The 13,334-nt window shown below is 46.4% G+C and overlaps 2 protein-coding genes across 5 annotated transcripts in view; both read left to right on the forward strand.

Moving 5' to 3' along the window:
• LOC143766657 (uncharacterized) overlaps window positions 1-13,334 on the forward strand; it is a 1,190,188-nt gene that overhangs the window by 52,580 nt on the left and 1,124,274 nt on the right. The window lies entirely within an intron of this gene.
• LOC143766645 (uncharacterized) overlaps window positions 1-13,334 on the forward strand; it is a 101,805-nt gene that overhangs the window by 52,552 nt on the left and 35,919 nt on the right. For 2 of the 4 annotated variants that reach the window (XM_077254458.1, XM_077254460.1), the window contains exons 8-12: window positions 9,688-10,016; window positions 10,626-10,670; window positions 11,193-11,319; window positions 11,410-11,693; window positions 12,987-13,185. In XM_077254458.1, coding sequence (XP_077110573.1) covers window positions 9,688-10,016; window positions 10,626-10,670; window positions 11,193-11,319; window positions 11,410-11,693; window positions 12,987-13,185 — 984 coding nt within the window. Of the gene's footprint in view, window positions 1-9,687; window positions 10,017-10,625; window positions 10,671-11,192; window positions 11,324-11,409; window positions 11,694-12,986; window positions 13,186-13,334 lie in introns of all 4 variants that reach the window. The other 2 variants (XM_077254457.1, XM_077254459.1) reach the window with 1 other exon arrangement.

The raw sequence follows: 13,334 nt of genomic DNA on the forward strand, positions 1-13,334 counted from the left end.
GAGGAACGCATGACGTCCCTGTGCTGCTTACGAGCATAAAGCAGTTGCTGGCACTGGAGCAGGACGCTGCGACTGTGAGGGAGCGGAGGAAGGTAAGTGTAACGGTTTGTTTTTTTAATCTTTTCTGATGGGGCCATGCATACCAGGAACAGGATGGGGCCCTGCATACCAGGACCAGGATGGGGCCAATCATACAAGATAAGGATGGAACCATGCATACCAGGAACGGGATGGGGCCAATCATACGAGGATAAGGATGGGATCATGCATACCAAACTGGGATGGGGCCAATCATACCAGGTTAAGGATGGGGCCCTGCATACCAGGACTGGGATGGGGCCAATCATACCAGGATAAGGATGGGGCCCTGCATACCAGGATAGGGATGGGGCCATGGATAGCAGGATAGGGATGGGGGTCATGCATACCAGGACCAGGATGGGGCCAATCATACCAGGATAAGGATGGAACCATGCATGCCAGGACTGGGATGGGGCCAATCATACCAGGTTAAGGATGGGGCCAATCAAACCAGGATAAGGATGGAACCATGCATAACAGGACTGAGATGGGGCCATGCATACCAGGATAAGGATGGGACCATGCATGTTAAACTGGGATGGAGCCATGCATACCAGGACCAGGATGGGGCCAATCATACCAGGATAAGGATGGAACCATGCATGCCAGGACTGGGATGGGGCCAATCATACCAGAATAAGGATGGGATCATGCATGCCAGGACTGGGATGGGGCCAATCATACCAGGTTAAGGATAGGGACATGCATACCAGGATAGGGATGGGGCCATGCATACTTGGACAAGATGGGGACCCTGCATACCAGTATAGGAATGAGGGCGATCATTGCTGCCAGGATAAGGATGAGGGGAACCATTCCTACCAGGATAGGGATGAGGGGGGCCATGCATACCATGCTAGGGATGAGGAGGCATGCATACCAGGATGGGGATGAGGGCCATGCATATCAGGATAGGGATAAGGGGGCCATGCATACCAGGAACCAGGATAGGGATGAGGGGCCATGTGTATCAGAATGGGGATGAGGGGACCATATTTACCAGTGCTTCATTTTTTTTTTCTTCATAATTTCCTCCTCTAAAACCTAGGTGTGTCTTAGTCTGATGCGTCTTATGGTCCGAAAAATACGGTACATACTGTCCCACGAGTCCAGTTCTGCTACATCTGGATATTTTGGCTGAACGGTTGCATTATGTCACTATTCAGCCTGACACCCAGACACAGTGGAGCTTGAATATGATGACCTCTGATGACCGGAGATAACTCGGTCCCCGGTATTCACGTGCACTGCAGTTCTCGTGATCAGCTGACCTTGAGAACTTGGCTAGTGACCGGAGATAATCCAGTTCCCGATGGTCACGTGCACCGCAGTTCTCGCCATCAGCTGAGCTGATAGCAAGAACTGCAGTGTACGCAAACTTCCATCTGAAACGAGGTATGACATTATTTGAATTAGTACACATGCATAGTAAACTGCGTTCCCGCACTTAATTTGCATGTGACCAAGAAGAGAATGCAGTTTGACCACATCTAAATGATATTGGATGGGTAATTTACGCAGCAGAGAGTCTCCGGTACATAAAATGACATGCTGCAGTCTGGAAAGATGCTCCGCATGTGCATCTCCGCAGGGAAGCCGGAGGCATCTCAGGACGCATAGTGGAGATGGGATTTCATGAAATCCCATCCACTGTGCTGTAACATCTGGCTGCTGCGGAGGTATGTGATGTCCCAGGGTCCTGGTTGTCACAGTGGCATTGCTTTCCTCACGGGGAGAGTGACGTCACGCTTGGAAGCGATGAAGGATTCCTTTTAACAGGTAATCAGCACAAACAACACCATTTTGACTCCAGGCCAGAAGGGGGAGCTCTACACCCGACTTTAGGGGGGAGCTGCTCTGTTATGATCCTTAGTGGCTTAGGATCACAGATCTGACCAGCTAAGTAGGAGAACATAGGACGAGCTCTGGGGATGTGGGAACTGGACTGACCGCAAACCTGATCCTAACCGCACACACTAAAGGCAGCCGTGGAACGTACCTAAAATCCTAGACGTCTATTCACAGCCTGAGAAACTGGCTACCCCTAGAGAGAAATACAAGCCTCACTTGCCTCAGAGAAATAACCCCAAAGTTTAGAACAGCCCCCCACAAATAATAATGGTGAGTTAAGGAGAAAGCACAAACACAGAAATGAAAACAGGTACAGCAAAGGAACCCGCTAATCACTAGATCAAAAGAGGATAGCAAGTATCTGTGCGGTCAGTATAAAACCCTATCCAAAAATATCCACGCAGAGAATGCAAGAACCCCCACACCAACTAACGATGTGAGGGGAGAAACTCTGCACCCCAGAGCTACCAGCAAGCAAGACAATCACATATTAGCAAGCTGGACTAAACTCCTCATATACTGGAAAACATATTGTACGCAGATGAGCAAAAAGAGCTAGCAAAAAAACTTAGCTTCTCTTGAAGAGACAGATAACGAATGAAGTCAGGAGAAATCCAAACCAGTACTGAATACAACGACAGCAGGCAAAAAGTGAAGGTCCAGGTGAGTTAAATCGGAAACCTGAATAGCAGGTGACGAGGCAGCTGTTCCAGCCACAAACCTGCAGAATAACAAAAGAGCCACCAGAGGGAGCCCAAAGATAGAACTCACACAGTACCACTCACGACCACAGGAGGGAGTCCGAAAACAGAGTTCACAACAGTACCCCCCCCTTGAGGAGGGGTCATCGAACCCTCATCAGAACCCCCAGGGCGATCAGGATGAGCCACATGGAAGGCACGAACCAAATCGGCCGCATGAACATCAGAGGCGACAACCCAGGAATTATCCTCCTGGCCATAGCCCTTCCACTTAACCAAATACTGAAGCCTCCGTCTTGAAATACGAGAATCCAAGATCTTCTCCACCACGTATTCCAATTCTCCCTCAACCAGCAACGGAGCAGGAGGCTCAACAGAAGGAACCACAGGCACCACATACCTCCGCAACAAAGACCTATGGAACACATTATGAATGGCAAACGATGCTGGGAGGTCCAAACGAAATGACACAGGGTTGAGGATTTCCAAAATTTTATAAGGACCGATGAAACGAGGTTTAAACTTAGGAGAAGAAACCTTCATAGGAACATAACGAGAAGACAACCACACCAAATCCCCCACACGAAGTCGGGGACCCACACAGCGACGGCGGTTAGCAAAGCGCTGAGCCTTTTCTTGTGACAACGTCAAATTGTCCACTACATGGTTCCAAATCTGCTGCAACCTATCCACCCCAGGATCCACCCCAGGACAGTCAGAAGGCTCAACCTGACCCGAGGAAAAGCGAGGATGAAAACCAGAATTACAAAAAAAAGGCGAAACCAAAGTGGCAGAACTAGCCCGATTATTAAGGGCAAACTCGGCTAATGGCAAAAAGGTCACCCAATCATCCTGGTCAGCAGAAACAAAACACCTCAAATAAGTTTCCAAGGTCTGATTAGTTCGCTCGGTCTGGCCATTCGTCTGAGGATGGAAGGCCGACGAAAAAGATAAATCAATGCCCATCTTAGCACAAAAGGACCGCCAAAATCTGGACACAAACTGGGATCCTCTGTCAGACACAGTGTTTTCAGGGATGCCGTGCAAACGAACCACATTTTGAAAAAACAGCGGAACCAAATCGGAGGAGGAAGGCAACTTAGGCAAGGGCACCAAATGGACCATTTTAGAAAAACAATCACAAACCACCCAGATGACAGACATTCTCTGAGAGACTGGAAGATCCGAATTAAAATCCATGGAAATATGCGTCCAAGGCCTCTTCGGAACAGGCAAAGGCAAAAGCAATCCACTGGCACGAGAACAGCAAGGCTTAGCCCGAGCACAAATTCCACAGGACTGCACAAAGGAACGCACATCCCGCGACAAGGAAGGCCACCAGAAGGACCTAGCCACCAAATCTCTGGTACCAAAAATCCCAGGATGACCCGCCAACACCGAAGAATGAACCTCGGAAATAACTCTGCTGGTCCATCTATCTGGGACAAACAGTCTCCCTGGTGGACAACGATCAGGTCTATCTGCCTGAAATTCCTGTAACACCCGTCGCAAATCTGGGGAGATGGCAGACAAAATCACCCCCTCTCTGAGGACCCCAGCCGGCTCCGAAACTTCAGGAAAGTCAGGCACAAAACTCCTAGAAAGAGCATCAGCCTTCACGCTCTTTGAACCAGGAAGGTACGAGACCACGAAATCAAAACGGGAGAAAAACAACGACCAACGAGCCTGTCTAGGATTCAACCGCTTGGCAGACTCGAGATAAGTCAAATTTTTGTGATCAGTCAAGACCACCACACGATGCTTAGCACCCTCAAGCCAATGTCGCCACTCCTCAAACGCCCACTTCATTGCCAACAACTCCCGATTACCAACATCAGAATTCCGCTCAGCAGACGAAAATTTTCTTGAAAAGAAAGCACATGGCTTCATCACAGAGCCATCAGAGCTTCTCTGCGACAAAATAGCCCCTGCTCCAATCTGAGAAGCATCAACCTCGACCTGGAAGGGAAGAGAGACATCTGGCTGACATAAGACCGGAGCCGAAGAAAACCGGCGCTTCAGCTCCCGAAAGGCCTCCACGGCCGTAGGAGACCAGTTAGTCACATCAGAACCCTTCTTGGTCAAATCCGTCAAAGGCTTAACCACACCAGAAAAATTAGCGATGAAGCGACGGTAAAAGCTTAGCTTGGGTTAGCAAAACCCAAGAACTTCTGAAGACTCTTAACCGATGTAGGTTGAATCCAATCATGAATAGCCTGGACTTTGACTGGATCCATCTCAATAGTAGAAGGAGAAAAAATAAAGCCCAAAAAGGAAACCTTCTGGACTCCGAAGAGACATTTTGAGCCCTTCACAAATAAGGCATTGGCACGCAGGACCTGAAATACCATCCTGACCTGCTTCACATGGGACTCCCAATCATCAGAAAAGACCAAAATATCATCTAGATACACAATCATAAATTTATCCAGATATTCTCGGAAGATGTCGTGCATGAAGGACTGAAACACAGAAGGGGCATTAGAAAGTCCAAAAGGCATCACCAAGTACTCAAAATGGCCTTCGGGCGTATTAAATGCTGTTTTCCATTCATCGCCCTGCTTTATACGCACAAGATTATACGCACCACGAAGATCAATCTTGGTGAACCAACTGGACCCCCTAATCCGAGCAAACAGATCGGACAACAATGGCAAAGGATACTGAAATTTGACCGTGATTTTATTTAGAAGGCGATAATCTATACAGGGTCTGAGAACCATCCTTCTTGGCCACAAAAAAGAATCCCGCACCCAGAGGGGACGAGGACGGACGAATATGTCCCTTCTCCAAAGACGCCTTTATATAACTCCGCATAGCGGCATGTTCTGGTACAGACAAATTAAATGGTCGTCCCTTAGGGATCTTACTACCAGGAATCAAATTTATAGCACAATCACAATCCCTATGAGGAGGTAGGGCACTGGATTTGGGCTCATCAAATACATCCTGGTAGTCCGATAAAAACTCAGGGACTTCAGAAGGAGTAGAGGAAGCAATTGATACCAAAGGAGCATCACCATGAATTCCCTGGCAGCCCCAACTTAACACAGACATTACTTTCCAATCCAAAACTGGATTATGAGCCTGCAACCATGGCAGACCTAACACGACAACGTCATGCAAATTATATAACACAAGAAAGCAAATCACCTCCTGATGTGCAGGAGTCATACACATGGTCACTTGAGTCCAGTACTGAGGTTTATTCTTGGCCAATGGCGTAGCATCAATTCCCTTCAATGGAATAGGGAACTGCAAAGGCTCCAAGACAAAACCACAGCGCCTGGCAAATGACAAATCCATCAGATTCAGGGCAGCACCTGAATCTACAAAAGCCATAACCGAGTAGGATGACAGAGAGCAAATCAAAGTGACAGACAAAATGAATTTAGGCTGTACAGTACCAATGGTGACAGATTTAGCGAATTTTTTTTGTGCGCTTAGAACAATCTGAGATGACATGAGCTGAATCACCACAGTAGAAGCACAACCCATTCTGACGTCTATGATTTTGCCGTTCAATTCTTGTCAGAATCCTGTCAAATTGCATAGCCTCAGGTTTCTGTACAGGAAGCACCGCCAGATGGTGCGCAGGTTTGCGCTCCCGCAAACGCCAATCAATCTGAATGGCCAAAGACATTGACTCATTCAGACTCGCAGGCGTGGGGAACCCCACCATTACATTCTTAAGGGCTTCAGAAAGACCTTTTCTGAAAATTGCTGCCAGGGCACACTCATTCCATTGGGTAAGCACCGACCACTTCCTAAATTTCTGACAATAAACCTCTGCTTCATCCTGACCCTGAGAGAGGGCCAGCAAAGCCTTTTCTGCCTGATCAACAAGATTAGGTTCCTCATAAAGCAATCTAAGCGCCAGAAAAAACGCATCCACATTCAGCAATGCAGGATCTCCTGGCGCCAGGGAGAATGCCTAATCTTGAGGGTCACCACGTAACAAGGAAATAATAATTTTAACTTGCTGAGCAGGGTTACCGGAGGAACGAGGTCTCAAAGAAAGAAATAACATGCAATTATTCTTAAAATTCAAAAACCTAGATCTATCTCCAGAAAACAACTCAGGAATAGGTATTTTAGGCTCTGACATAGGACTGTGAATGACATAATCCTGAATGCTTTGTACCCTTGCAGTAAGATGATCCATACTAGAAGTCAAACTCTGAATATCCATGTCCGCAGCTGAACTCAGAGCCACCCAGAGATTAAGGGGAGGAGAGAAGCTAGACAAACTGCAGCAAAGAAAAAAAAATGCACTCAGGACTTCTCTTATCCTGCTTCTGCGATGCATTTAACACTTTATGGCCTGCTGTAGTGTTATGATCCTTAGTGGCTTAGGATAACAGATCTGACCAGCTAAGTAGGAGAACATAGGACGAGCTCTGGGGATGTGGGAACTGGACTGACCGCAAACCTGATCCTAACCGCACACACTAAAGGCAGCCGTGGAACGTACCTAAAATCCTAGACGTCTCTTCACAGCCTGAGAAACTGGCTACCCCTAGAGAGAAATACAAGCCTCACTTGCCTCAGAGAAATAACCCCAAAGTTTAGAACAGCCCCCCACAAATAATAACGGTGAGTTAAGGAGAAAGCACAAACACAGAAATGAAAACAGGTTCAGCAAAGGAGGCCCGCTAATCACTAGATAGAAAGAGGATAGCAAGTATCTGTGCGGTCAGTATAAAACCCTATCCAAAAATATCCACGCAGAGAATGCAAGAACCCCCACACCAACTAACGATGTGAGGGGAGAAACTCTGCACCCCAGAGCTACCAGCAAGCAAGACAATCACATATTAGCAAGCTGGACTAAACTCCTCATATACTGGAAAACATATTGTACGCAGATGAGCAAAAAGAGCTAGCAAAAAACTTAGCTTCTCTTGAAGAGACAGATAACGAATGAAGTCAGGAGAAATCCAAACCAGTACTGAATACAATGACAGTAGGCAAAAAGTGAAGGTCCAGGTGAGTTAAATCGGAAACCTGAATAGCAGGTGACGAGGCAGCTGTTCCAGCCACAGATCCGCAGAATAACAAAAAAGCCACCAGAGGGAGCCCAAAGATAGAACTCACACAGTACCACTCACGACCACAGGAGGGAGTCCGAAAACAGAGTTCACAACACTGCTCCCTCTGGTCGGGAGCAGGAGTCAGTCACTAGGCAGTTAGGAAGAGTTGGTGCCAGACAGCAAACTGGAGCAGTCTGAGGCAGAACGTCGAGTGAGGGGCCATACAGCCTGAAGTGCTGTAGCTCCTAGATAGCGATATACAGAAGGAAGAACAGCTTTTAGTGAATGTGCCAGAGAGCGAAGCACAGGAGAGTTGACAACAAGTGAGAATAGCTACGACTGGTCTACCTCCCCGACAGAGCGCAGATACCGGTTACCAGAAGACTGAGGTTGTGTCATACTCTAGGAGGCACAGCAGAAACAGGTAGGACAGCTAGACTACATGTAACTTGTCCGCCCTAACACCCAGGAGACACAGTGACACAGAGCCCGGGTCGTGATAGAGACCCTGTAAAAAGGCTCGAGCCACCTGTCATATGGGTTTGAGTCCTACCTCAAGGGGGACAGAGAGATTGAGAGGACCTTATCAGAAACCATAGGCAGTAAGGGACTACAATACCACAGCACTAAAAGGAAGGTTTTTAACGCCACCTGGTTAAAGGGGACTCTGAACTCACTTAAAAGCTGGCCGGACCCTGCCTGTACCTGTAATCTTGTGCACTGGACTGGGGCTGCCTGCTACTATCAGTAAACCAGGTAAAGAGAATACAAACCTGTCTCCTCCATTCTTTATCACACCACTCACCATCTTCATCTACTACACCGTGGGAGCCCTTGGGACCCAGCTTCACCTGTGGGAAGCTATACCATCCCACCTGCCATAACATCACCCCAGTGGACCCCTTAAAGCAGCGTCGGTCATCCCTGACCGAATACCACAGGTGGCGTCACAAACTCTTATTATCTCACAAATCCCTTTAAAGACTGTCTCCTTAACATGGGCGCCCAGAGCCACAGACCGGGTAGACGCCGCCGTGATGCATCCCTTTAAGTACCGGACCCAGTACCGAGTACCCCTCGGCCCTGGCAGGCGTTCCAGATACGGAGCATCCAACTCCTGTTCCCACTGTTAAAGAGAAATTAATATTCACTGCATTCCACGCCCATGGGCATGGAGGGCAATGAATATTCATTTCTCTTTAATAATGGTATCTTGGTATGATTTCCCCCCAACCCCGATCCTGGTATGTATGGCCACCATCTAGTCCTAATATGCAAGACCCCCATCTTGTCTTGGTATGCAGGGCCCCCATCTCGTCCTAGTATGCATGGCCCCATCCCCATCCTTGTAATTGTCCCTCACCCCCATCCTGGTATGCATGGCCCCATCAGAAAACATTAAAAAAATAAACCATTACACTTACCTACCCGACTCTCCCTTGCAGCATCCTGCTCTGGTGCCAGCAACTGCTTTATGCTTGTAAGCAGCGCATGGCAGGGACGTCATGTGCTTCTCACAAGCAGCTGCCGAGACTGCGTGCAAAGAGCAGTGAGTATTCATTGCTCTTCAGTAGCGGGCAGTGTCAGCCGGAGACTCCATGCTGCTGCCGGCGGTCATGTGTGCCAATACTTAAGAGAAATGAATATTCATGAATACTCACTGCTCTCTGCATGCAGTCCCCGCTAGAATTCCAGCAGCTGTGCTCTGCTTTTGAGGAACGCATGACGTCAGTGGCATGCGCTGCTTACAAGCATAAAACAGTTGCTGGCACCGGAGCAGGACGCTGCGAGGGAACGCCGGGTAGGTAAGTGTAATGGATTTTTTTTTATAACGTTTTCTGATGGAGCCATGCATACCAGAACAGGGTTGGGCCATGCATACCAGGGCAGGGATTAGGGAGCCATGTGTATCAGGATGGGGCTGAGGGGACCATATATACTAGGATAGGGGATATTAAGTACAGAATTGACCACATTTTTTGCTTCAATTTTTTTCCCTAATTTCCTCCTCTATAACCTAGGTGTGTCTTAAAGACCGAAAAATACAGCATATATCGAGGATGACTTCTACAAGGCATTTCGAACAACTTTTTTGCAAGATGTGCAAGACTTTACAACGCAAATTATCTAGACATCTGTGCAAGTCCTGCATGAAAACGGCTTCTGTAGCGGAGCACAACAAGGTTTTAGAGGAAGCCAAGAGGAAACGGCGCAACATAATTAAATATTTATCTGCAGTTTCATATGACTCCCTCGATTTCAAGAAGAGCAAGTTTGAAGATCCCAAGGAATTTTTTGCTGATTTTTTGGAGAGACGAGGATGCACAGTCTTAAATAAGCCCTCAAATAGGTAAATATATAGCTCCTTCTACCCTTATGGGAAGCTGGGTGGCAGATTTACATGTGTGACAGAAGAAGATGGAGATCTGGGTAGCAGATATAGATGCATGATAACACGGGGTATGTTAAGGGGTTAAGGAAATAGCCCATGATTAAAGATGCCTATTTTTTTTCCAGTGATGTAAATCTGTGTTTGTGTTCTGAATAAGATGCAGTTTTAGCATTCCTCAGGACAGGCACTAAAATGCAGTGTGAAGATGCTTTAAGTTAAAAAAAATAATAATAATTACAAGAGTTTACTGTATTGACTTTGTCAGGGTATGATCACAATGCAGTTTCTGACTCGGTCTGTGCCAGGGAACATGCAAAAGTTGCGTCCAATGTTTTTGAATAAAGACATGGATTTGTGCACCCATCTATGACAACCGCTTCCATAAAATCAACTTACAAGCCAATAATGTATTAGTGCTCCATGACAGGTGACCTGTCCTACAGCACTGTTAATGTAACGCTGGAAACTGGGCGGCATATACAGATGTGAGATGCTGGGTGGAAAGCCAAGTGGCAGATATGAATGTTTTTACAAAGTATCAATACAGATTTAAATTAATCTCCTTAGGATAGCAGATTGTGAAGTTACCGGCATCAGCGGTGAAACATCTCAGTAAGTTCCATTTATCATTTTGGCCTATGTACTGTATCGGTAACAGATGAAATATTATCAGTAGGCATGGGCAGATATATCTGTGGATATCAGTTATTTAATCGGATAACAGGGCACACGGACACAGTCTGGATCATCTCAGGATCTGGTGAATATATACATGCCAACTCATAATATATGTTATTAGGCAGTCACTGCCAGCAGGTACACAGGGTAGTCCCGTGGGCCCGGCCCTGCGTCCTCTTCTCTTCCCGGTCCCTGGGACCTCAGAAACCTGGTAAATGGTGTTTTTTTTGGGTAGTGATGGGTACGGAGGAGGTCTGGCCAAACAAGGTGGGTGGGAAGTCCTCACCTTGTCTCCGGTGATGCAGCATGGATGTCTCTGCGTATGGATAGTGTAGTCAGATCTTGATCAATGGCATAGCTTGAAGCTCATGGGCCTTGATGAAAATAGTGTTTGACATCAATTATAAGCAAAGAAAACCTCTACTATGCGCCCTAATATGTCTACATCCGTTTCAGGTTACACCTGCGAAAACATTTGTCAGAGGCCGGGCTGCAACAGAAACACGATTTGGCATCTCCTACACTGACAAGATTTAAGGAATATTTACAGAAGACCCACTCAGAGATGTCTGTGGAGCGAATGGCAAGTTTGCTGCGCTGTCAGGTTGCATGTAGTTGATTAATGCGCCTTAAAATACTCCAATCCTAATGTATGTCGTGTGCTCAATTTCAGGTAGACAATGTTGCCAGATTTCTTTATTATGTCAGCCCCGAGGAAATCACCCTGGATTTTCTGAAGGAATTTGATAAGACCATGGCATATTTTGATACACTGTCCAAACTAAAAACAGCTGAACAAACCCTGAAAAAATATATAGGAAATGTGCGCCAACTGGTATTTTTTCTGACTGGTGACCTGGATGAGGAAACCAAAATCCACGCAAAATCTTTTTTAGAGGGATTAAAAAAAATTGAACAGGGAGTCAATGAGAAGAAACCTAAAAGCCTGAAAAGGGGGTAAGCATTGGATAATTTGCAGAAAACACAAAGAAATGACTATCCAAGTATTCATACTGAATGTATAGATGTGAAAGTAACTGCAAATGTATGTAAAGCGACATGGAATTAATATTAACGAGTGATTGCGCTCCCTTCGGGCGCGCGCTGTGATTACGAACCACGCAATGGGGTGTACCAACGCACCAGACTGGCGTATGTGCAGGCTAATAGCAAACATAAATACGTGGTGTACCTCTCCTGCCACTCCTACTTTGTTTATGAAAAAGATCTATTCGGGTAGAGCTATCCAATAGCGCTATTTCAAAAGGAAATGAGCGGGTAGAGCTATTCAATAGCGCATAACTGAAGCCGCTTAACCCAGCGCCAGGGGAAAACGAGGATGCCGCTGTAGGTATCGGCGCGATCGCATTTAAACTCCGGCACTGCTGTCTTCTGACACACCCCCTGACGAATGAGCCCCGCTCCGAAACGCGCGTCGGGTTGACGTGCCGGCCGCACACTTGGCTTACACCCGTTAACCGCCCAGGACCAGGTAATATAATTGTGACAACGTGAGTTGTTTGATGGATAGGGTGTGCTTGCGCCATCCTGGTTTTCCCCTGGCGCTGGGTTAAGTGGCTTCAGTTATGGCTGACATCTTTAAATAAGCACAGACAGTTTAGTGCTCTACCAGCATGGTATCTGGTGGTTATCCTGGACTTTTTAATCTAACCTGTTCGGTACACACTCGTGCAGTTGCATACTGATTAGGGAGACCTATACTATTCATTTACGTGTTCTAGGATATAGTGAAATGAGATCTAATGTGCTCATATTATGCACACATCAGCCATTTTGACTCTTTGGTGTATTTTTTTTTCCCCATACTAACATCTTATATATATGAAATATAGGGAGCCAGTGTCCGGCCTACACGTTTTGGTATCTACATGGTAATACTTGCATTATGACCTGTACCATCTCCTCATTTGTGTTCCATCGTTGTCACAGTATTTTATAATATGTGTATTTAATAGAGTTTTTCCATTTTTGCAATGTTGCCTCACACTGTTGCCTCAGTGTTGCAAAAAAGGCTTATGCCTTAACTCGCCACCAGGGAGAGCCCCTCTCCTTAGGTATCCATGGTTACGCCCATGCAGTTAGCTGCTAGTGGTAGTAACTATGGATCCCAAGTCACTGTTCAGCTGTGGATGACTCATTGTGTACAGACACACGCACACGTCCAAATTAGCTATATTATTATTTATTATTATTATAACTTGTCTTTGTTTCTCTCCATCACACATACAGGTTGGGTACCCTGCCACTCACAAACCCAGAATGCTGCAAAATACTGCAAGCGTCTAAAAAAAATGTGACCACCATCTTTGAGAAGGCAAGGTCGGACCAAATAATTAGTGACACTGACAAGGCTATCGTTGGATACTACCTCATGGCAATCCTCATTTTAAGACATAGGCGTAGACCATCTGTACCAAAAAAACTAACAGTAAGCTCCTTCCAGTTATTCACAGATATGTCGCTGGGTCATATGTAATGGATTGTCTTTTTCCATGTGATAGCTGATGCTGTGCTAATTTTTACATTACTGTTAATTTTTTTTCTATATTTGTTTGTTCAAATGCCTTCTTAACAGCC

The sequence above is a fragment of the Ranitomeya variabilis genome, chromosome 4 (genome assembly GCF_051348905.1).
Source record: "Ranitomeya variabilis isolate aRanVar5 chromosome 4, aRanVar5.hap1, whole genome shotgun sequence".
Taxonomy (NCBI): domain Eukaryota; kingdom Metazoa; phylum Chordata; class Amphibia; order Anura; family Dendrobatidae; genus Ranitomeya; species Ranitomeya variabilis.